This window comes from Camellia sinensis, chromosome 5 (genome assembly GCF_055761805.1).
Source record: "Camellia sinensis isolate YWXY chromosome 5, ASM5576180v1, whole genome shotgun sequence".
In the NCBI taxonomy this organism is placed as follows: Eukaryota; Viridiplantae; Streptophyta; class Magnoliopsida; order Ericales; family Theaceae; genus Camellia; species Camellia sinensis.
In genome coordinates, this window is record NC_138965.1 from 144,993,639 (window position 1) to 145,018,758 (window position 25,120).

The 25,120-nt window shown below is 38.4% G+C and overlaps 1 protein-coding gene and 1 long non-coding RNA gene across 6 annotated transcripts in view; one reads left to right on the plus strand and one right to left on the minus strand.

The window, feature by feature from the left end:
* LOC114281517 (protein tesmin/TSO1-like CXC 2) overlaps window positions 1-25,120 on the minus strand; it is a 34,380-nt gene that overhangs the window by 5,781 nt on the left and 3,479 nt on the right. For all 5 annotated transcript variants that reach the window (XR_014330271.1, XR_003635937.2, XR_003635938.2 and 2 more), the window contains exons 4-6: window positions 21,510-21,985; window positions 21,322-21,396; window positions 83-263 (exon numbers count right to left, since the gene is read on the minus strand). Coding sequence is in view for 2 of the 5 variants with exons in the window: in XM_082869960.1 (XP_082726086.1) it covers window positions 83-263; window positions 21,322-21,396; window positions 21,510-21,985 (732 nt within the window). In the remaining 3 variants the exon portion in view is untranslated. The remainder of the gene's footprint in view (window positions 1-82; window positions 264-21,321; window positions 21,397-21,509; window positions 21,986-25,120) is intronic.
* LOC145790905 (uncharacterized) lies at window positions 1,564-6,662 on the plus strand. The gene is made up of 2 exons (XR_014330272.1): window positions 1,564-1,726; window positions 4,941-6,662. It is a non-coding gene; the product is annotated as an uncharacterized LOC145790905 (long non-coding RNA).

The following is a 25,120-nucleotide window of genomic DNA, read 5'->3' on the forward strand; positions in this document are numbered from 1 at the left end:
ATTTGTTTTATCCTCGTAAATGTGCACATGATTTAAAATACTTAAAAATTGTCTTCATTCTTAGATCTTGATAAATTGTTACCCCAAACTCCGGAAATGGTTCAGAGCTCATAATCACTTTAGGAGCAAATGCAAGTGGATTGCGAGATTCAATCTGTTTGCGCGTTTCCAGAACAGTGTCTTCATAAGTTGGCTTGTTAAAGCAATCTTGACATGAACAAGGCTCAACACAATAGAGACCAGCAGCAAAGCATTCGCAGTAACTATATCAGAAATGTAACTAGTATAAAAATAAAATAAAAGAAGCCTAAATACAAGTAACACAGTTGAAATTGATAGAAGTAGCAAATAAATCACAAACTTTTATATGATGAAGAACTAGCAGCAAAGTTAATACAAAGATAAAATAATGTAATCCAATAACAACCTATTTAAATGCCAACACAATCCTATATGATGCGAGTGTCGGTACTAATCTTATAGAGAATTGGTTTTCTATGCCATAATAAAAATCTGAAAGAATATGACACTTTCAAAGAATATTTATACACTTCTTGTATGAAGATGCTAAGGTGGATGTGTGATAAGACTAGACAAGATAGAATTAGAAATGAGTGTATTCAGAAATGGGTAGGAGTAGCACTGATAGAAGATAAGTTGAGAGAGAATTGATTGAGATGGTTTGGTCATATTCAACGGAGACCAACAGAGGCAGTAGTAAAGAGATGCGATGTTGTAACAGTAGATGGAAGTATTAGGGGACGGGGTAGGCCTAGATTAACGTTGGCTAACGTTGTAAATAGAGATATGAATCTACTTAATTTGACTAATGAAATGGCCTTTGATAGGGCTGCGTGTAGAAGAAAGATTCATGTAGCCAACCCCATTTGATGGGACTTAAGGCTTGGTTTGGTTTGGATTTATACACTTCTTGTGCATGATAATTCGAAGAGAAGTACAAAAACCTCCATTTGCAAAGTCAAGAAACATGAATACCGATATGTCATTTCAATTTATCAGAAGTCACCTAAACTGAAAGCATAAACATCCATCCATTTCAAGCTGCATTCTTATTGTGGGAAAAGGTAAGTGAGGTGATCAGTTTGGACTTTTGGGAAGACTAGTGGTTGGGCACGTACATTGCACATGACATGTGATTTTTTATCAACTATTAATACTGTAATTATGTGTGTCTCTTAAATTGGTATGTGATATGTATACAAAATATGAAGACTTGTATAGATAAATTGATATGTATCCAAAATACAACTAAGCAAGAAATGAATATGCTCGGTTGAAGAATTTAAATGATAAATGAGAAATTTTATAAACATATACATTAATTTATAGCTAAATTATTAAGATCACAATCTTATCTTAAATAATAAACATGTCCTTTAAATATATAGTATTACACAAATCTTTTTCTATCAACTTCTTACTTCAATTTTTAATAATCCGTACCTGTAATACACTTGAAGGTATGAAATTAATTGCACAATTACACAATTTTGTTGAATAGTTCATCTCATAATACAAATTCATTGAACCAACTATTGTATATGTTAAAAATGATGTATATTATTGATTGATGTATTGATATATATTACAATGATTCATGATTCCTATATATAGAAGAGGGTGAGTGTGTAGTAGGTGAGGAGTAGGTGAGGAGTAGGTGGAGAGTAGGTGAGGTAGGTGAGTGTGTAGTAGGTGGTAGTGGTAGGTGTTGTTAAAATCCACCTACTCTCCACCTACTTCACCCACTTAAACCTACTCCACTAAACCTAACCCACTACACCACTACCACCTCACCTACTCCACTAAACCTAACCCACTACACCACTACCACATCCACTTCACCTACTCCTTACCTACTACACACTCACCCTCTTCTATATATAGGAATCATGAATCATTGTAATAGATATCAATATAAATCAATCAATAATACAATTCTCTATTTCTCTTTATACATTAAATTTCTACATGGTATCAGAGCAAGGTTAAGCACTTAGTATTTTTCGTTTCACCGGCAGGCGGCAACCTCGCCTTGGCCGCCCGCCGGACCTCAACCTATTCCGCTTATTTTCTACACATACCTTCCCATCACTGCCTAAATCCTCTCTCTTGAGGCCAATGTGAATTCCTCTTCTTCATAATCTGCACTAACTGTGGCATCTTTTCCTGGGGCAAACTCTGCAACCCAACACTCAATCTATGCTTCTCCTCCATGCTCATTTGCCTCTTGTTAGGATCCTTCGCCTTCGGCTTTGGTTTGGGCTTCGCCACAGCCTTGAGCTTCACTGCAGCTTTCAGCATCACGGCAGCCTTCGGTTTCACAGCAGCTTTTGGCTTCGCAGCTGGCTTGGACTTTGCCGCTGGCTTGGGCTTCACAGCGGCTTTAGCTTTTGGCGCAACAGCTTTTGTCTTAGCCGGAGCCTTCTTTTCCTTTTTCGCTTTTACAGCCTTCGGCTTTGCAGCAGCCTTCGGCTTTGCTTCCCTCTGGTGGCTCCCCAGGTTCCACCTGAGCTGCATGATTCATTTATAGCTGCAATTGATAAGGGAAGTATTAGAACAATGCCCAATAGAAGTATGCCAGCTGCTCCTTACCCTACTCCTGGAGCACTATTAATAGGTGATGCTTTCAACATGCGTCATCCTTTAACTGGTGGAGGAATGACTGGAGCCTGTATAAGGTGTTTTGTGCATCTCCTGATCAAGCAAGGAAGGAAATGCGTGAAGCATGTTTTGATTATTTGAGCCTTGGAGGTGTGTGTTCAACAGGACCAGTGGCTTTACTCTCTGGTCTAAACCCTAGCCCATTGAGCTTGATACTCCATTTCTTTGCTATAGCCATATATGGTGTTGGCCGTCTCTTGCTACCATTTCCTTCCCCTAAGCGCCTGTGGATAGCAGCTAGATTATTTTTGGGTGCATTGGCTATCATTTTTCCCCTCTTTCTCTCACATGGGCTTGTCCCCTCTCTCTCCTCCGTTTGATTTCAAAATCCATTATTTTTATTTATTTTCTCCAAACCACTTTCCTTATTTCTCCCATCTTTCATTTTGATTTCAAATATATTTTTATTATTTCTTTCTTTATTTTTCTTTCACATTATTTTTTAATCTTTTTTAAATTCCATTCATACCATATAGCTTTGCACACCAAACCATCTTTTATTCATCTCAGGGATCAACCCCGATCACAATTATAACAAAAAAAAAAAAAAAAAACAACCACACCCACAGTGGAATTTTTCTTTTCCCTTCTCTATTCTACTGCAGGTCTCTTCTTCTTACTTTTATCTTGGGTGTCCCGTGCCAGTCCGGTCTCCGTGTTTCCTTGTCCACCGAGCACGTTCACTCCCCCATACTCCTCCACTGCAGCATATGGCGGACCTCCGAATCGGAACATCACAGTGGCCTTCCGCTTCAGTTTCTTATTTTCTGCCTTTAGCACACTTATCTCTGCTCGCGCATCCTTATACATGCGTTGGAGCAGAGCCAGCTGGGAGTTTAAATGCTGCACCTCATTTGTCCTACTCTGCAGCCGGTTCGACAAATTTGTAACCGCCGTCATGGTTTCCACACAAGACTTCAAAGTATACTGATTGGCTTCCACATCTGACTGCACTGCCATTCTTTGCTCCACAGACCGCATCGGAAAGTTCAACAGAGCAAACTCCGGGGCGCTTGGTTGAGTTTCCAGTGCCACCGCACCAGTTCTCTCTCTTGTTGACTCGTTGAGGTCGGGAAAGAGGGTGAGCAGCCTGCGGGAAGACGATGAAGCCAACAGAGTGTTACACAGTATCTCTCTCAGCAATCTCTCAGAAAACAGAGTGTTACAGAATCTCTCTCAGAAATCTCTCTCAGAATATCTCTCGCAGGTTTTTTGCCTCAGCCTCAGCCTCTGTCTTATAGCCGAGGCAGCCACGCGCATCGCGAGCCTCTTACCGACAGACGACAAACGGGCGCGCAAGCCAAGGCGCCCACGTGCCTCGCCATCATGTCCGGCACATTTTTTTATGACTTGGGCTCGCCTTTTGATGGCACGCCTTTTTATGGATTGGGGCACGCCTTTTGATGGCACGCCTTTTGACAAAATTGGGCACACCTTTTGAGGGTGCAACTTTTACAAGGGTCCGACAAGACTCTGTAAACTGTCCCGACATTGATTCCGGTTAGCTCCTTTATGGGTCCGACAAGACTCTGTAAACTGTCCCGACATTAATTCCGGTTAGCTCCTTCAAGGGTCCGACAAGACTCTGTAAACTGTCCCGACATAGATTCCGGTTAGTTTCTACAAGGGTCCGACAAGACTCTGTAAACTGTCCCGACATTGATTCCGGTTAGTTTCTACAAGGGTCCAGCAAGACTCCGTAAACTGTCACAACATTGTCTGCTACAACGGTCCGACATGACCCCATAAATTGTCTTCTACAACGGTCCGACATGACCCCATAAACTGTCTTCTACAACGTTATGACACCACCATACAGTGTCATCTACAACGTTATGACACCCCCATACAGTGTCCTCTACAACGTTATGATACCACCATACAGTGTCCTCTACAACGTTATGACACCACCATCCAGTGTCTTCACCAATGGTCTGACACGACCATACAGTGTCTCATATCCTCTTTTATTTTTATGTATTTTCTTGTTTTGTTACTCTCTCCAAACTCAAGTTGGTTAGTTCCTATCCCCCTTGAGTTTGTGGAGGGCTGTTAAAATCCACCTACTTCACCCACTTAAACCTACTCCACTAAACCTAACCCACTACACCACTACCACCTCCACTTCACCTACTCCTTACCTACTACACACTCACCCTCTTCTATATATAGGAATCATGAATCATTGTAATAGATATCAATATAAATCAATTAATAATACAATTCTCTATTTCTCTTTATACATTAAATTTCTACAGGTGTGTAGTAGGTGGATTTTAACAGCCCCCCGCAAACTCAAGGGGGATAGGAACTAACCAACTTGAGTTTGGAGAGAGTAACAAAACAAGAAAATACATAAAAATAAAAGAGGATAGGAGACACTGTATGGTCGTGTCAGACCATTGGTGAAGACACTGGATGGTGGTGTCATAACGTTGTAGAGGACACTGGATGGCGGTGTCAGACCGATGTAGAAGACAGTTTATGGGGTCATGTCGGACCGTTGTAGCAGACAATGTTGTGACAGTTGTTGTGACAGTTTACAGAGTCTTGCTGGACCCTTGTAGAAACTAACCGGAATCAATGTCGGGACAGTTTACAGAGTCTTGTCGGACCCATACAGGAGCTAACCGGAATCAATGTCGGGACAGTTTACAGAGTCTTGTCGGACCCATAAAGGAGCTAACCGGAATCAATGTCGGGACAGTTTACAGAGTCTTGTCGGACCCCTAAAAAGTCGCACCCTCAAAAGGTGTGCCCAATCTTTCAAAAGGCGTGCCATCAAAAGGCGTGCCCAATCCATAAAAGGCGTGCCAGATATGATGGCGAGGCACGTGAGTGCCTTGGCTGGCGCGCCCGTTTGTCGTCTGGCGTCAAGTGGCGCGCGATACGCGTGGCTGCCTCGGCTATTTAACCAAGACGGAGGCTGAGGCAGAGGCAGAAGCTGAGATAGAAAAACTGAGAGAAACCTCTGAAAAATTCTTCGTTTTGCTGAGAAAGATACTCTGTAACACTCTGTTGCCCAGAAAAATGGCTTCGTCTTCCCGCGGTCTGCTCACTCTCTTTCCCGACCTCAACGAGTCAACAAGAGAGATAACTGGTGCGGTGGCACTGGAACCTCAACCAAGCGCCCCGGAGTTTGCTCCGTTGAACTTTCCTATGCGGTCTGCGGAGCAAAGAATGGCAGTGCAGTCGGATGTGGAGGCCAATCAGTATACATTGAAGTCATGTGTGGAAACCATGACTGCGGTTACAAATTTGTCGAACCGGCTGCAGAGTAGGACAAATGAGGTGCAGCAGTTAAACGCCCAACTGGCTCTGCTCCAACGCATGTATAAGGATGTGCGAGCAGAGATAAGTGTACTAAAGGTGGAAAACAAGGAGCTGAAGCGGAAGGCCACCGTGATGTTCCGATTTGGAGGGCCGCCATATGCTGCAGTGGAGGAGCAGGGAGGAGGCAACTTGCTGGGTGATCTAGGAAGCACGGAGGCAACACCGGCAAGGGCCGCTCAGTACGGAGGCAAGAAGAAGAGACCGACGGCAGAGTAGAGAAGAAAAATCCCGCCTGTGATGTGTGTTTGGTGTTTTTTTTTTTTGGTTTTTTTTGTTTGTTTGCTTTTGTTTTTTTTTTGTTTTTTGTTTTTTGTTTTTGTTTTTTTTTTTTTTTGGTGTAAAATGCGGATTGGGGTTGATCCCCGGCATGAAGAAATGACAAGTTTGTAAAAGGTTGTTTTGTTTTGTTAAGGTTTTTTTTTTTTTTTGGTTTGGTTTGGTTAAAAATAAAAATAAAATGAAAGAAAACAAGGGATAAAGAAAAGAGATAAAAATATTTGGAGATGGATTATATGAAAAACATCAGTGGGATGGTTTCAAAATAAAGTGGGGGTGAGGGCCCCTACAAAAGAGAGATTATTGGAGAGTGGGTATCGAAAAAAAAGATGAAAAGTGATTTGGAGAAAAAAAAAATAAAAAAAAATAAATAAATAAAAGAAATTGATTTGAAAATCAAACGGAGGTGAGAGAAGGGACAAGCCCATGTGATAAAGTGGAGAGAGAGAGTGTGGTGCATTATAAAGGAAGATTCAAGTTTGATTTTCCCGTGGGCCGGTGTTGGCTATCAAAATATAATATATTATATTATATAATAGTTAACATAATAGTTATATAATATATCAAAATATAATATATTATATGATATAATAGTTAACATAATAGTTATATAATATATTATATTTGTTTGTGGAAGGGTGCAACAGCTGGGCTTGGAGTTTGTGCTTGAGAGGTCACTGTAGAGGCAGCCTCTTTTGACAGCTTTTCCAAGTTGCGAATTTCAGAGGAAATGAGAGAGACAACACGGGGCCTCTTTGCAATGCTTTGAAGTTGACGAAGTGCCTCCAAGTCCATCACCAAGTCATCCGCCATTTCTCTTCGTCTGCTCAAGGAGCTAAGGCCTGAGGATGGCTAATGACGCGAGTGAGGTACTCATTTCGGACGCCCGGGAGGGCCAGAAGGCAGTGGTGGACGGGGAACTGGACTTCGCCGACGATGTGGATGTAAGTTTTCTGAACAAAACTGTATATTAGTCTTGAAATTAATTTGAACAAAGAATACATACATCATTTATATAGAGTACCACTAATTCCTAACCCTACATGAATACATTACTGAGATATATAGAAGTCTAATAGACATAGGACACTTATTCCTAATTCGAGAAGAACACATATTCTCACACCCCCGCTCAAACTCAAGGTGTTTTAGCAGAAAACACTGAGAGTTTGTCAAGAAAAAACCGAAACCGAGCAGTGGTGTGAGTCTTAGTGAAGAAGTCAGCAAGTTGCAGAGCCGAAGAGACAAAAGGAAGCGAGATAAAGCCAGACTGCAGATGCTGACGGACGAAGTGACAATCAATCTCAATATGTTTTGTCCGTTCATGGAAGACTGTGTTATGAGCAATTTGAATAGCACTTCGGTTGTCACAATAGAGAGAGGTTGGGGAAGATTGAGGGACGCCCAACTCAGATAAGAGCTGACGAAGCCAGACAATTTCAGCAGTAGCATGAGCCATAGCACGATACTCAGCTTCGGCAGTAGAACGGGCAACAACAGGCTGTTTCTTGCTTTTCCAAGAAATTAGGGAATCGCCAAGAAACATACAGAAACCAGAAGTAGATTTACGATCATTAACATCACCAGCCCAATCAGCATCAGCATAAGCCACCAAGTCTAAGGAAGAAGTAGAAGAGAACAGCAAGCCCTGAAAGATAGTACTGCGAAGATAACGAAGAATCCGAAGCAAAGCAGCCCAATGTGTAGAGCGAGGGGCAGAAACAAACTGACTAATTACATGGACAGCATAGGCAAGATCAGGGCGAGTAACTGTCAGATAGACTAAGCAACCCACAAGCTCGCGATACAACGTAGGATCATCTAGAGGAACCCCATCAGTAGTGTTGAGCTTTACATTAAGTTCAATGGGGGTATCAGACAGCTTAGTGTCAGTAAGTCTGGCACGATGGATAACCTCGTTAGCATACTTAGCCTGGGACAGAAAATAACCCTTAGGAGAAGAAGCCACCTCAATGCCAAGAAAATACGGCAATGGTCCCAGATCCTTCATTTCGAAGGTGCGAAAGAGATGCTGCTTGACCTCAGAGATAGCAGAAGAGTCAGAGCCAGTGATGATCATATCATCTACATATAGTAAGAGGGCAACAAAACCAGCCGAGGTATGTCTTAGAAATAAAGCAGAGTCGGAAGCAGAAGGATGAAACCCAAGCTCGGTAACAGCAGTCTGAAAGCGATCATACCAAGCACGAGGAGACTGCTTCAGACCATATAGAGCACGCCGAAGACGACAGACTTGGCCAGAGGAATGGTGAAGACCAGGGGGAGGACGCATGTAAACCTCCTTAGTGAGAGTACCATTAAGAAAAGCATTCTTAACATCCATCTGATAAAGGGGCCAAGAACGAACAGCAGCGACAGAAATCAAAGTACGGACAGTAGTCATCTTGGCAACAGGAGCAAATGTTTCCTCATAATCAATACCATACTCCTGGGAGAAACCTTTGGCCACCAGACGAGCTTTGTAGCGCTCAAGAGAACCATCAGAATGAGTCTTGACTTTGTAGACCCATTTGTAACCAACTAGATTCTTACCAACAGGTAAAGGAACCAACTCCCAAGTACTCGTTTTCTGTAGAGCAAACAACTCATCCTCCATAGCTTGAACCCAATGAGGATCCTGACAGGCCTCCTTGTAAGACTGAGGTTCTGCAAAAGAGTGAATAGCAGACAAAAAGGTACGATAGGAAGCAGAAAAACAAGTATTAGACCAACCCAACCTTTTTGGAGGATGACGCGCTCGAGGAGGATATCGGTGTGCAGCAGGATCAGAGTCGTCAGAAGCAGGAGGATCAGCAGCAGGGGTAGAGACAACTAGTAGAGGAGGAGCCTTACGACGAGAATAAACTAACAACGGAGGAGAAGAAGAAAGAGAAGGAGAAGGCGAAGGAGGAGACGAAGGAGGAGGCGAAGGAGGAGAAGTAGTCAGAGGTGAAGCAAAAGGAGAAGATGGAATAAGCTCAGGAGGAACTGTGGAGATGTACTCATCAGATGGGACCTCAGAAGGAAATGGATCAATATGAACCAAATCCTCTTTGGAAACTGGGGCGGTGAGAGGAGGAAGCTGAAAGTAAGATAGACGTTCGAGAAAGGCAACATGGCGGGAGACATAAAGGCGACGAGAAACAGGGTCATAACAACGATAACCTTTCTGAGTGAGACTATATCCCAAAAAAACACATAGGACAGATCGGGCACTAAGTTTAGTCCTATCTTTACGGGGTAAAAGGACAAAACACGCAGACCCAAATACACGAAGGAGGGAGTAATTAGGAGGTTGAGAAAAGAGAGCCTCATAAGGAGACCGACCCGAAAGAAGGGGGGTAGGCATACGATTGAGAAGAAAAGCAGCAGTAAGAACTGCCTCACCCCAAAACGGAGCTGGAACGGAGGCAGAGAGAAGAAGAGATCTAGCTGTCTCAAGAAGATGACGGTGTTTACGCTCAGCTCGGCCATTTTGGGCAGGTGTATCAGTACAAGAAGTTTGGTGAATGGTACCCAAGTTGGCCAAATATTCACAGAATTCAGTTTTAAAGTATTCCCCACCCAAGTCAGACCGCAACAATTTAATAGTAGATCCAAACTGTGTAGTGACCATAGACTGGAAAGTACGATATATTTGGTAGAAGTCAGACTTATGAGTCATAAGATAAACCCACGTGTAACGGGTGCAATCATCTACAAAAGACACATAATAAACTGAACCCCCTTTAGTAAGAACAGGAGAGGGTCCCCAGACATCAGTATGCACAAGAGAGAAAGGAGAAACAGAAATAGACGTACTTTTATTAAAAGGTAAAGCCGACATTTTAGCAAGTTTACACCCCCGACATTCATCAATTTGACTAGGAGAAACTTTACCCAATAATCCTGACTGAGCTAACGACCGTAAGCGGTCAACAGACAAATGACCAAGACGAGAATGCCATAAGTAAAACTGACTCGACTGAGAATCTAATTGAAACGAGGAAAGTGCAGCTGGAGAGGTAGATAAGGGGAGATGCAAGCTTTCAACCACATAGAGATCTCCAATTCTACGACCGATCCCAATCTGCTTCTTGGACACCCGATCCTGCACACAACAGACAGAAGAGGAAAAGATAACATCAAAACCAGACGCATCAAGTTGACTGATAGATAACAAACTGACAGATAACTGAGGAACATAAAAGACAGAAGAAATAGTAACAGCAGACATGGCAGAGGGTAAGACAGACCCAACAGATAAAACAGACATACCAGATCCATTAGCAGTATTAATAGTAATAGGAACGGGTGGGGGAATACAATTTTGAAGTAAGGAAAGGTAAGGAGTCATATGATGTGAGGCACCAGAATCAAAAATCCAAACAGAAGAAGGGATACCTGAAGAAGACCCAAGCAAACCTGAATGAAGAGAGGTAAGAGCGGAGGCAGATGGGGATGACTGAGAGGTGGACAAGATATGCTGAAGTTGTGCAACCTGAGCACTCAGGGAAGCCAAGTCAGGATCGGGAGCCGGAGTAGATGCAGTGTAAGCAGCAGGAGGTCGGAAAGTACTCGAAGTAGTACCGCGGAACTGTGTCTGAGAAGACGGAGCAGGCTGACGTCCCTTTTTAGGACAATTGTTCTTCCAATGACCCCTCTGATGGCAGAAAGCACACTCATCTAGCCCTAATGGTCCTCTCTTGGGTTTTGCAGTGGCCTGAAGTTGATGAGAAGGAGGGGTCGATAACAAGGGCGGCTTGGCAGGAGCCAAGAATACAGAAGGAGGCAAAGTCTGACTGGCCGTCTTAAGACGAGTTTCCTCGAAGAGGAGTTCACGAACAATAGCATCCACAGAGGGAAGAGGAGATCGGTGAAGGATGCCACCTCGAATAGCCTCATACTGAGGGGAGAGAGCTGTTAAGAACTGGACTAAACGACCCTGTTCCCGAAACTCAATATAAGCGTCTAGTATCTTGAGACTAGGTGGTTCCATAAGAGCCAACTGATCCCAGAGACCTGTCATCTCAATATAAAAGTCCTGAATAGTTTGATCCCGCTGACGAGCACCCTGAATAGTTGTTTCCAACTCATACCGCTTGGCAAAATTGGACTGCTGATAAACACCGAGTAAATAATCCCATACTTCCTTGGCAGTACTGTACTTGGAAAACATCATTCCAATACGGTCATCCACAGAGTCATGAAACCAGGTAAGAACTTGGGCATTATCACAATCCCAAGTGTCACAGGAAGACAGATACCCTTCTACTTTTGGGTCCGATGGACGAGGAGCAGAACCAGAAACATAGCCCCATTTTTTTTGACCAAGAAGAAAATTTTTCATAACACTGGCCCAATAGGCATAATTGCCACCATTGAGTTTACATTTAATAGCTTGAATTTTAGGGTCCATTATTGTAATAAACTAAAGACAAATGGGTCAAAGAGGAATAAGGGTTTTAATACTGTTGATAACAAATCACGGAGACAGAGATAGAGAGATGAGAACCAGGGTTGCGAGAGAGAGTCGCAATGATGAATCGGCAATCGAGATGAAGCCACAGAGAGAGAGAGAACCAAAGTCAGAAAATCGCAAGAGGGAGTTGCGATGATGAACCGAGATGAAGCCGACGAGGACTGAGAGAGATACGATGATGCAAGGGCGATAATTGATCGTGATTTACAGTCGATGGGTTGCGACTGAACAGAGAGGCTACGGCTGTTAGGGTTTCGACTTTGCAAGAAGGCACGGAAGAGGCAGAAACAGACAACCAGCAGGTTGTGACAATGGGTCTTGACCTGAACCCAGATGGATCGCGATGGACAGACGAATCACGATGGTTGGGTTGATTTCGAACCAGACGAAAACGAACAGAGATGGTTGCTAGGGTTTCGAATCCTTCAGATTAGGGTTTCGAACCAAGCTCTGATACCATGTAAGTTTTCTGAACAAAACTGTATATTAGTCTTGAAATTAATTTGAACAAAGAATACATACATCATTTATATAGAGTACCACTAATTCCTAACCCTACATGAATACATTACTGAGATATATAGAAGTCTAATAGACATAGGACACTTATTCCTAATCCGAGAAGAACACATATTCTCACAGTGGAGTCGGTGGCGGAGGAGGAGATCGTAGTTCCAGTGGATGCTACCGCCGAGGGAGTTCTCGACTGGTGACGAGATCTAGGGTTTGGTGGCCGTTTAACGGCGGTGATGTTGTCGGCGTTCCCGCTTTGCACGGTGGTGTCTTGCTGCTGCGACACCACCTTGCTCGCTAAAATGGCGCACGAGCTCTGCCAGTCGGTAGTCAACAGTGAGGGAGTGGTGGAAAGAGTGCGAAAGCCACGAAGAAGATTCGTGGAAGGAAATGATGGAGCGAAGCTTCTCTTCTTGCAGAGGTACGGCTGTGGAAGGTATGTGTAGAAAATTTTAGCAGACTAGGTTGAGGTTCGACGGGCAGCTAAGGTGAGGTTGCCGCCCGCCAGGGAAGCGAAAATATTAGGTTCTAAACTTGCTCTGATACCATGTTAAAAATGATGTATATTAAAAAAATACCAACCCTTTATCGGGAAGGAACCCTCCAAAAATAGGCGTATGCCGCTATTTGCATACTATTGGTGTAAGAATGCATTAATATCAATATATAATATATTTTTATATATCAAGAGCTGTTGAGTCTCGTTTCCTGTGCCACAAATATCTTGCATGATGAAAAATATAACATTAGTTATTAGTATATATTCATTTATGTAGAAAATGTGAAATAGTTTTTAAAAAAAATGAAATAATATTTTAGCTTAATATTTCGATCGATATAAGAATTTCATAATTGTTTTCATAATGTTTATAGATCCATGCTTATAAGTGCTTCAAGGGTCACTTTCATAAAATTGTCAAGTTACATGATTTATTATGTCATCTATAAATAATCAATATATGACAAAAATTTATCGAAACCTTTTTATTTGATATACTTACTTTCTACATCATTGAGTTGCTCCGATGATGTTTAGGCATCATTTATTTTTTCCTTGTAATTTAACTAAAATATGTGCATGAGATACATTGTTTTTCTTAAACTTCACAACAGATAGAACAATTCTTGCTTTAGCTCGTCTAACTTTTCTTGGAGAGCAATGTTACAATAGATCTTCTATAATTTTTGTTTCGCCATCTTCTTGTTTTTCTTCTTGCTCATCATTGTAACTCATTGTAATAAAAATATTTTGATGAGTAAGAGTTCGAGACAATATCATATTGTTATGAATTTCAAAATCCATTTTTCCACAATAATGTGATTTTTTCTATGAGGGGAAAAAAAGTACAATTATTGTCGTGATAGAGGAGTTTTGTAAAGTCTTAATTTGTTATTGAAAGCGTTTGTCGTGGACACTTGTTTGTATGACATGTATGTATATATGTATTAAACATAAATTGATAGGAGAACAACTACAATTTTTTCCTATCAAATATAACTATTTTGCTAAAGCGATACATGTTAGAAAATTAAAATATTCAATAATAATATAGCATTACAGATTGACAATGTATGAATATAGTAACACATAAATTTACATTTATATATTTATATATGACATATATAAAATATCACATAAATAATATGTGAAATCTTTTGTAACAATATAATACAAGTAACGATAAGAAGTTAATTATTCACAATTAAATAGTTAGTCATAATATAGATGTTTAGTATTACATTTTTGTGTGTATGCACCATTTTTTAATTAAATTATTAAATTCACATAAAAATTGAAAGGAATTTGTAAATAATGTGTAAAATTAAAGATTAGTGAAGAAAAATTTGAAAAAAGAGAAGTTTATTATAGTGTTTGGTTTGCGTTGTTTTGAATTTTTTGGTTTTCATGTTTTTTGTCTTTGACATTGTTCTTTTTTTTAATAACCTTTTTAATTTCTTTTTAGATTCACTTAATTTAATAATTTTTTATTTTGTAATTTTACTTTTAAATTTAAATTCACTTGATCTAAATACACTTGGAAAATAATTTTTTGTGTATTCTTTTTTGAAAAAAAAAAATTATTAATATTAAATAATAATAATAATAAGGGAAAATTATTTATAAGTCCTATTTGGAAGACTTATTTAATGTGAAATCCAATGAAAATTCTTATAGAGTTTGAAAGCCTATTTAAATAGCAATATCTTTCATAAGGTCCTATGAGTTGTAAATTAATGATATTAGTGTACTATTATACCCCTAATTTGTTTTCATATTGTACTTTGTTTTCTCATTCACCATATCACATTTGGGAAGGCTTTTAGGAAAGTCTAGAGGCAACAACCGTGAGAGTTTTTTTCGCTTTGATCGCAGAATTCCAGTGCATTTTCAAAATGATGTAGATATGATCGATGATATGATGAAGTTTGAGGGTTGTGAATTGATTCCTTCGTCAAATTTTGACTCCAATCGATTGAGGGGAAAAGGTATTTTATTTATTTATTTATTTTTTGTTGAAGTGTGTTTCTGTTTGTTCATCTTTCACCTTCATCTTAACTAATAGGACATTGACTATCTATTACACTCATTGATAGGCACACTTTGGCTAATGTTCTGATTGAATGTGTGTATTTGACATTGTGATGGTTGATGCGTTTTGATATGTTCGATGTGTGGGGTGGTGTGTATGGGTTCAAGGGTTGGGTTGGCGGTATTTGGTTTTTGGATTTTCCAATTGTTAATTGGATGTCAAATGTGAACCACGTCGTAGGATGGAAATTGTACATTGGAACCTGGATGATCGTGTTATGTTGCATATTACATTTAGTGTGTAACATTAATCCACATACACCATGTAGTAGATAACATTTGTGTGTTTGTTCGGTTGTATATGTGTTTGAATATATATCGAGTCTTTGTTGTAATCAGTGTTTACATGTCGCATTACATTCCGCAAAATTACTGGGGAATTGGGTTTGTAATTGAATGTGGATTGAATCCTATCGTTGGATGTTGAAGTTACACTGGGTTGGGGGTGATGGTGATTTAATACATGGGACATTTACGGTGTCACGTTATTCCCTTACAACAGTACATCCATATCAATACTGTGCTCACATTTGATTGTAAAACACATATGTCGCATGCCTTCTTTGTTCGGTTATGGAATGTAGTGATACGCTTATTGTTTCATTCATATTAATGCACAGACTATGGACATTATGCTATTGTGCATGTACGGTTCATCCACCATTGTTGTCAGGGGTGTTCATGGATTGACATACACCCAATTGGTGCATGATTTATGTGGGAGGTGGGCAGATGTGACAGCATTATCGGTTTCCATATCTTACAAATTACCGGGGCACAAAAACCAATTCATGATGAGTAATGACATCGACATGGAAAACATGTTTTCCCTTGCAAAATCCTTTGCCATTAACCATATTGACGTTGAGGTTGGTTCACAACATATATGATAACATGGCACGTGCCGAGTTATCAAATAATGTGACAATATAAACGAGAATGTGACATGTGAAGATTGATGTATAACACACTACGAACACGAATGTAACAACATAAAATGAGGATGTGACACTTTACGAATGTGACAACATGAAAGACAATATGACATAGGACAATTGAAACACAAAACAAATCTACCTAACGCAAACCACAACCTGAAGTTGTCTTATTCGTCATGCATAATATAATTGACGTTACAACAAAATTTACATGACCGCATATTTCACAAAACAAACACATTACAATGTACCCACATTCCCACACATTTACAAATGTGACACTAAAATACTCAATCGTGCCATTTCGTGAAATTATGATTTCGTCCACATTTCACACGTGTGAATTGTTTTCGACTCAATGTGACAATTAACAAACAGTTTCAGAAATTCACATTCAAAATTCTTAAATTAAACAAAATAGGGACGTGGCACCAGTCACATTTGGCAACTTACTTTTCTTACTGAACACAAACAACCAAACAACATCGTAGCACAACGTGGACCCCCAAAATCAAACATTCAACTACCATTGTTTGCGTGGGTAAGAAATAACCACGTCTGACAACCATGTTACGGACCCCATTCAAACCTAAACATCACGACATAAACCCCATATTCGAGCACACATCAACAAATCACACACAAAACACACAAAATTGACAATCCACGTAACCCCAATTCGAAAACACCAACAAATAACTCATAAAACACACCAAATAGACAACCCACACACATATATTGACGACTTCAAACCAAAACTATCAAAAACTCAAATGGTCATAAAACACACAAATTATACAACTCACGTTTGAGCTTTTGACCAAAGCAAACGGAAAATGTCAAGAATCCCATATTCACAAAAACCTTAGTTATGGGTTGCCTACCAAAATCAAACGAATCAACATTGCAAAACAGGGAAAAAGTCACTTTTACGTTTCGAGGCCATCAGTCGTTGTCGGTTCACTAGAGACGCAATCTAAAGCCCACCGTTCCATCACACCTGGCCGTCGAATCGCACTAGTGTTTTCTTTCGATGGTGGCCTTATGAATTCAGTGTAATGAAGCTTCCATTTTCATTAGCCTAATGAGACACAACATATCACCTATATTTTGTTTCTTAGAAAATAGCCTAATCAAAGGTGTAATCACCAAATAGAACGTGAATTTTAAAATTCAAATTCACAACCATATAGATATGATTATAATTTATAGTAACATTCAATTTCTCATATATGGTACTGCCATTATTTAGGTTATTAACTAACAATATCGTGGGTAACTATGTCAACAAGTTTCTCACAAGACTTATAGGAACACAAGTTGTTTCCCAGGATCGTGTGGCATAAGTCTTCCAAATAAGACTTATAAATAATTTTTCCTAATAATAATAATAATAAAGACAAAAAATATATATAATAAAAAATTAGTACATATTTGAATTTATAAATTTTCTTACCAATATTTTACTTTTAAATTCTATTTAGATTATTAGATATTAGATTTTCATATAAAAGTACAATTTAAATATAAAATACGAAGAAATTCCAGTATCTTTAATCACCAAAACTGAGAAAATATGAAAAACTGAAAAACAGATTTAAAAAATAAAACCAACGAAAGTGGTTCTTATTTAGAATTTTGGCATCATACATTTGTTATTAAAGTACAAGTAAAATATTATAATTCATAAAATATAATTTAAACAAAAAGGAAGTGTATGAAGATAACCTAAGAATTTTAGATGCAACACAAATCTTTGTTTTAAAAACGCATGCGCTTTCCTCTATCTAGATTCGAACGAATGCATACAACTTTAAGATTAAACAAAAATTATTCACAATGATTTGATCCATGATGGACAATTGTAAATATTATGTATATTAGTATAGAAGAAGACACAGGAAATAGGAAAGAGTAATTATTTTTTATTTTTCAATCATCATCAATGTAAAAAATAAGAAGATGGCTTCTTTTTTTTATAAAAGGGGAGACTGTTTGTTTATATTTATATAAGACTCTTAGAAGCAAATATATTGTTTTTCAGTGTTTAACTCTAAAAATTAAGAGATAGTTGGTTTATATAGGACTCTTCATGACTTTTAAAAAATAAAATAAATTTGAGAGGGTAAAATTGGGATTTAAAAAAGTAGAAAACATGGCAAGCTCTTCACACTTTTATAATAGTAGTAGATAGTAGATGACCGATTGTTGACTTCCCTTGGCCCGACAAAGTGGAGGTATCTGTGTCCCATGATTTAGACCTTAGGAGTCATATTATGGGAGTTGCAGTGTTAGATATGATACCTCTTCTAAGGTGTTTGGTGTTTGGGTCAATACCACTCTCTAAGACCGGTCAAGAGCAGGTTGTTCTCTCAGGAGGGATGAACCAAGCAACCTTGGTGAGCTCTTAATCGTAGCCTCTAAGTCACAATCTTCCATTGATCCCAAGTAGTGGAGGCCTTAGTCCCAACCTAGGATGCCAAAGTGGTGGCAATAGTGATAGTAATATGTATCAGTCCCAACTAGATGGAAATGACATATGAGTGACATAGCTGAATTAGGAGCCAAGCTATGCTATTGTCGAATGGGAGTGGCCGAGCAAAGGTGCACTGGTTTAGCAAGGTGCTACTCCTGGCCATTTCTCAATATACCTTATAACCGTATGAGGGGTCATGGTCTGGCAAGAATTTGTCCAATCAAGCTGTATAGTGCTGAGCCATGACACTACCGAGTGGTGCTGTGGGCCATGCCTCTAGGCTCCTTATATTTTTTACTTGATTCACTCACCATGAAGGTCTGCCATGTAAAGCGTAATAAGCTTGAGGTATATGCATGTCAAAATCCCAATCCGGATAGTAGGATCTTAAGATCCTACGACTCTAGTTAGGCTAAACGATCTGAATTGCACTAGGATTTTAAATTTAGTAGGATCTTATGTGACTACGATCCTAGTCATAAAATCGTGTAAAATCGCACTACAATCCCAATTCTACTACGATCCTAATCTATCAAAAAAAAATCTTATTATTTATTTCCATAGTTGTCAAATTGGAATTTGAATCGTAAATCGAAATGGTTTCATACCGAATCGTGAATTGAATTGAATCGCGAATCGTAAGGATTCGGTCACTTTTTCTAAATTACTTGAAAAAATATATCTACACACTTGGATGTTAAATATATTTTATGAATATGAAATATTTAGACTTCAATCAATGAAAATGTTGTTTTGAATGATGATCATGTAGTTTAATAGATAAGACATTAACAAAGGTTCCTATGTTAGATTATCATCTTACCTTTTCTCTTTTTTAGATATTTCTTATCAACCATTCTTAATAAAGACAGTAAACAAAGACATTCAATTTCCCAAAATAACAATCAGTGTGTTTGGTTTGAGTTTTTTGGATTAAGTTTTTTGAAAATTAAGTTTTTTGGTTTTTGTATTTTTTTGTTTTTAGTGAATATTTTTAACATTTTAAACATTTTTTTTACTTTTTTAGATGCACCTTACGTAGATGTATCTAAAAAGTAAAAAAATTGTGAAAAAATATTTTAAAAAATTAATAAATACATAAAAATGCAAAAAATATACATAATTTTCGTATTTTTTTTGTATTTTTAGCATTTAGTGAATTTTTAATAGATTTTTTTTACAAATTTTTTATTTTTTAGGTATAATTATGTTAGGCATGTCTAAAAAGTAAAAAAAAAATTCTTAAAATATTTTAAAAATTCAGTAAAAACAAAAAAACACGAAAAATAAAAAAGTAAAATTTTCTGAAAACTGTTTTTAAAAAAATGGAACCAAGCATAGTGAATAATTTGACAACGATATTAATATTTATTTAGACAATAAGCATATATACTTTTTCCAAGTAACAATGACCAAATAATAAGAAACCATTATTTAAGATCTTTTATTTTAAAGTCTAAAACATTTTCAAATGTATAATTGACCTCACCCATGTAATATGCACCTATAATTAATTTAATAAAATAGTAGTAGATAATTCATCGTGTAAGTTACTTTAATCTTAAACATATTTAGAAGATATATTATGATTATTTAAGGAAAAAAAAATAAGAATAAAGGTTAAAAGCATGTTGGGTCTGATTGAATTTGATTAAATCGTATTAAAAACTCCACAATCGCTAAAATAACAACAAATCATGTACATATATTGGTTATTTTGGTACTAAATGCTATTAAAAGTTGTATTATGTCATTTTTAATAAAAAGATTGAGAAATAAAAAGCAAAAAATATATAGGACTCGATAGTTTCAAGAATTGCATGAATTGTAAAAAGTGAATCGAATCGTGAATCAATTATGAATTGTGCAATTCACTAGAGATTCATTTCCAAAATAGATTCACCCATAGATTTGTATAGATTTTGCAAAAATTGCAAATCAAATCATGAATCGAATCGCAAATTGTAAAATTCTAATAACAAAGTTTATTTCTTACATGGTTGTTAAAATCGCGATCCGGATCGTACGATCCTACTTTGCCAAAACGATCCAGATTGTTGTAGAATCGATGTTATAATAGGATCGCAAGTAGGATCGTGTAGGATCGTATAGGATCATAGGTAGGATCGCAAGTAGGATCGTAGGTAGGATCGTAGATAGGATCGCAAGTAGGATCGTAGATTTTATGATTTTTCACCTTATTTTTAATATGTATCATTTTAATTTTAATTTTTATCTTTTTTTTTAATAGAAAGTAGGATCTTACGATCCTCGATCCGATCCTACGATCCGATCCACTAGACCCTCTCACCGATCCTACTTAGGATCCCGATTTTAACAACCTTGATTTCTTATATATGTATGTATATATGTATATCTATATAAGAAATTTGACTATAAATTCTTTCTATAAACATCTATTCTAATTTATGATAACATAAAATATGCATTATATCAAATTAATCATTTTTCTTTAGTGATTTTCCAATTATTTAACGTACATTATCATTACAAATAATTTATCATTTTATTTACATCCTCAATTCGATTCTACGATCAGATCCACAAGTCCCTCCCAAAGGTCCTATCTAGGATCCTGATTTTAACAACCCCATATATGTGATTTGGCACCCATGAGGCTTGCCACATAGCAAAGGTAACTCAGCAACCCACACATCCTTTCTATCTATCTACCCTTTACAGGTCAATCTATCATGTTATATTCAATATAAAAAACCTTTTAACCTAGGCTTGCCAAAAACCTCAAATTGGTGAAATACTCCATGACTATACTAAATCAAACCAAACCAGACCAAACCAAACCTTAAGTCCCATCAAACCAGACCAAACCAAAACCAAACCTAAAATCATGATTTTTTTATAAGTAAAAATCTGATACTTTTTTCCTTTTTGGTAAAATCTAAATCCTACTTATGAGAAGTAGAAGACAATTCCATATCTTAGTCATTAGTTGTCAAGAAGTGAAATACAATCAATTTGTGACCTTTTTTTTAAAAGAACTAAAACATTTGAGTGAATAAAATGAACTTACAGCTTCAAGCATTTTGACTTCTTACAGTTGCAACGCTTGCAGGCATCACTCTCTGCAGCTTGTTCCGACTTGCTCCTGCACAGTATGTCAGGTCATCCCAAAAATACAAAAAATAAATCATAGTCAGAAAAGGTAAATGCATTTGGCTGAAAAAGAGCAATTCCACCAATAATAGTGCAAATACATGCCTCTTTTTCTTGGGACTACTCTGGTTAAACTCTTCAATCACTCCAAAAGCAGATGCAGCATCTTCCATAACCTGCACTTCATTAACACAGGAACTCAAATTTCCTTCTGCAGAGTTATGATTCAAGGACATATTTGGACCTTCCTGACCAGATACTGAAGGATCCGAAGAATAGCTGGAGCTTGGCATTCTTCTCAGTTGCCTTCCACTGGCCAGAGTTTCAAGCTTTACAGGGTTAATATTGCTTGAAGTGGACGCAAATGCATTCAAGTGCAAACCAATTCCAGGTATCATAGGTGATGAATAACCTTTTTCAGGCCTAGGGGAAACCACTTGCATTTCATTTAAGGCAAAGTTAGATTCAGTTTGTAATGAGATTGAAGAGCCACAATTATAATTGTACATTGATCTCCTTTTATTCACTCCTGATATCTCAAAAACTAGTCTTCGTATACTACGCTGCTGTGGGAAACCAGGCTAAACACAACAAAAAAGAGGAGTGGCATGTTAGTAATTATGTATTTACGTTTTTTAAAAGAATTCAATTGCTACCACAATGGATGTATATTGAATAATAAAAGTTAGGACAATTTGCATGCAAGAAAGCACAAAAACACACACACAAACAATCATGATTAACAAGGTGGATACAAATAAGACAGAATACCTTGCAATTAACTGGCAATGAACTAAAGTATAACAGAGGAGCTTCATGTAGTGTTTAACAAATATACTTACAGGTAAAAGACTCTTTGGCTTTTTAAGCTTTCAAATCATTAGTATTGGTTGGTGGAGTTCTTATGTGCCGCATTCAAAACCATGAAATCATGTAAAAGGTGACCAAGAGCTTGGTTCCCTAACCAACCTTGACTTGAAATTACATATGAAGTAAGCAGCCGTTAAAGTTTTATCTGTGGTGTCAAGAATCTGTTCTATATCTAAATAACTCAACAGAAATTATTCATGCTTGGCAACCTCATTCTGTTTCTTGCTATTCCAAGTAACTAGGTTGCCTCCAACAAAGGTGCAATATCCTAAAGTCGATCTCCTATCAGTCACTGATCCAGCCCAATCAGTATCTATATAGGCTTCCACACGAAGATGATCATACCTTCAAAAATAAAAACCCTTACCAGGAGCAAACTTTAAGTATCTCAAAATTCTCATGACAGCCTCGAAATGAATGTGATGAGGAACATGCATAAATTGGCAAACCACACTGACAGCAACAGCAATAGCAAGACAAGAGTGAGATAGGTAAATGAGTTTACCCACTAATCGCTGATAGCTCCCCCTGTCAACAACTACTCCTTCATCATCCCCCAATTTTTGATTGGGCTCCAGTGGAATGTCGCAGGCCTTGCAGCCAAGCATCCCAATTTCCTTCAACAGATAAAGCACAGACTTCCTTTGTGAGATAAATATCCCATCCTTGGAGTGAGCAACTTCAATTCCCAAAAAATACTTCAAGCACCCCAAGTCTTTGATTTCAAACTCACTGGCTAAATATTTCTTCAACGGAGGAATTTCCTCACTATCATCACCCATAAGAACTATGTCATCTACATAAACAATGAGTGCTGTAGTCTTACCAAGTGAGGAATGTTTCACAAACAAGGTGTGATCTACCTGACTTTGTTTGAAGCCATATTTAAGCATAGCCTGAGTGAATCTCTCAAACTAAGTTCTCAGAGACTGCTTAAGATCATATAATGACTTTCGAAGCCTACATACTTTGCCTTTTGTCTGATGATTCTCAAAATCAGAAGGAATGTCCATATATACCTCTTCTTCAAAGTTACCATGGAGAAAGACATTCTTTACATCAAACTGATGAAGATGCCAATGTAGATGAGTTGCTAAAAAGAGAAGCACTCTGATTGAATTCATCTTAGCCACGGGTGCAAAGGTCTCCTGATAGTTAATGCCACACGTCTAAGTGAACCCTTTTGCCGCAAGTCTAGCCTTGTAACGCTCAATAGAACCATCCGCTTTGTGTTTCACAGTATACACCTATTTACATCTCACAGGTCATTTACCCTTAAGTAACTCAGTCAATTCCCAAGTACCATTCTTCCTAAGGGCTTTCATTTCCTCAATCATGGCAAATATCCACTCAGAGGTAGCAAGAGCATTCTAAAAATGGTTAAGAATGCTAACAGAGGAAATATTGGACACAAACGCTCTATATGAGAACGACAAATAAGAGTAGGACACAAAATTTGAGATAAGATGTTAAGTACAAGACCTCACACCCTTTCTCTCAGCAATAAGAACATCAAGATCAATGGACCCAAGAGATTCAAAGTTACCCAGACTCTCATCCAAAGCAAGAGATGGCAGTGGAGGAGCAGAAGTGGTCTCTTGTATCCAGTTAACTTTTTGTCTGTCCTTGTCCTTGACATAAACTTGCCCTTCCTTATCCTTGGTGACATTGGGTTCTGCAGTCCCAACAGGAGGTGGTGGTGCAAGAACAACTGGCTCCACCATAGGAATCACTTCACACCAGCACTCATTGTTTATGATAGTCGACAGCCTCTATGCAACAACCTTTGCTCTGTCTCCATCTGCTGTGATTCGTTGTTTTGGAGAAGACGAAAGGCTGTCGTTCGATTATTCTAAAGATAAACAATGGCTCGTTCTCTCTCACTCCCTCTGCTATCGTTGTTTTGTCAACTTGACCCACCGCCTCTGTTTCTTCGTTTCTCTTTAAAAAAAATTAACAAAATAAAAAAAGAAAAATAAGTCTTTAATTCTTTATGTTTTCGTAGTGTACTTTATGTTTTCGTAGTGGCAGTTGTTTGTTTTTCCCCCCCACCACCACCTTTTAGGTTTGTGATTGGCACTAGTTTTATTGCGGGTTCGGTAGTACAGAATCTATGGCAAATTCCACCGGTGTGTCCACTACCTCTTCCGACACCTAGGAGTGAGAGTTTCCCTATACCTACTATTATGACTGATAACCCCAACCCTAGTCTTAAAATCACCACTTCTCTATTTAATGGTCAGAACTATCTCACGTGATCGCAGAGTGTGACTATGTTTTTTGAAGAGCAGAGAAAAGATGAGATATGTGGATGGCAGGATATAGGCACCCAACACAACTGACCCGAGTTATGACCAATGGGAGATTACCAACTCTTTGATTATGGGTTGGCTTATTCATTCGATGGTACTAGACATTAGCGAGGGCTACTTATCTATGAAGACTGCCCAAGATGTTTAGGATGCTGTGGCTACCACCTATTCCCACAAAGGGAATTTCTCCCAGGCATTTAAGTTACGCTGCTTTATTAAAAGCTCTGTTCAGGGAGAGCAGACGATTCTTTAATACTTCACCTTCCTCACCAACAGCTAGAAATGCCTTGATCACCTCCAGGACTATAAGCTTGTTTGCATTGCTGATTCCATCGGGTACAAGAAGTTCATTGCACAGGAAAGGGTCTTCAAGTTTCTGGCCGGTCTCAATGTGGAGTATGATCCGGTTCGAAGTAGGGTTCTGAGTATGGACACTCTTCCTTCACTTCAGGAGGCATTTGCCTATGTACAGAATGAGGGGAGTCGCCGGTCTGCTATGATGTCCCCTGTATATACTAACCGCTCAGCATTACT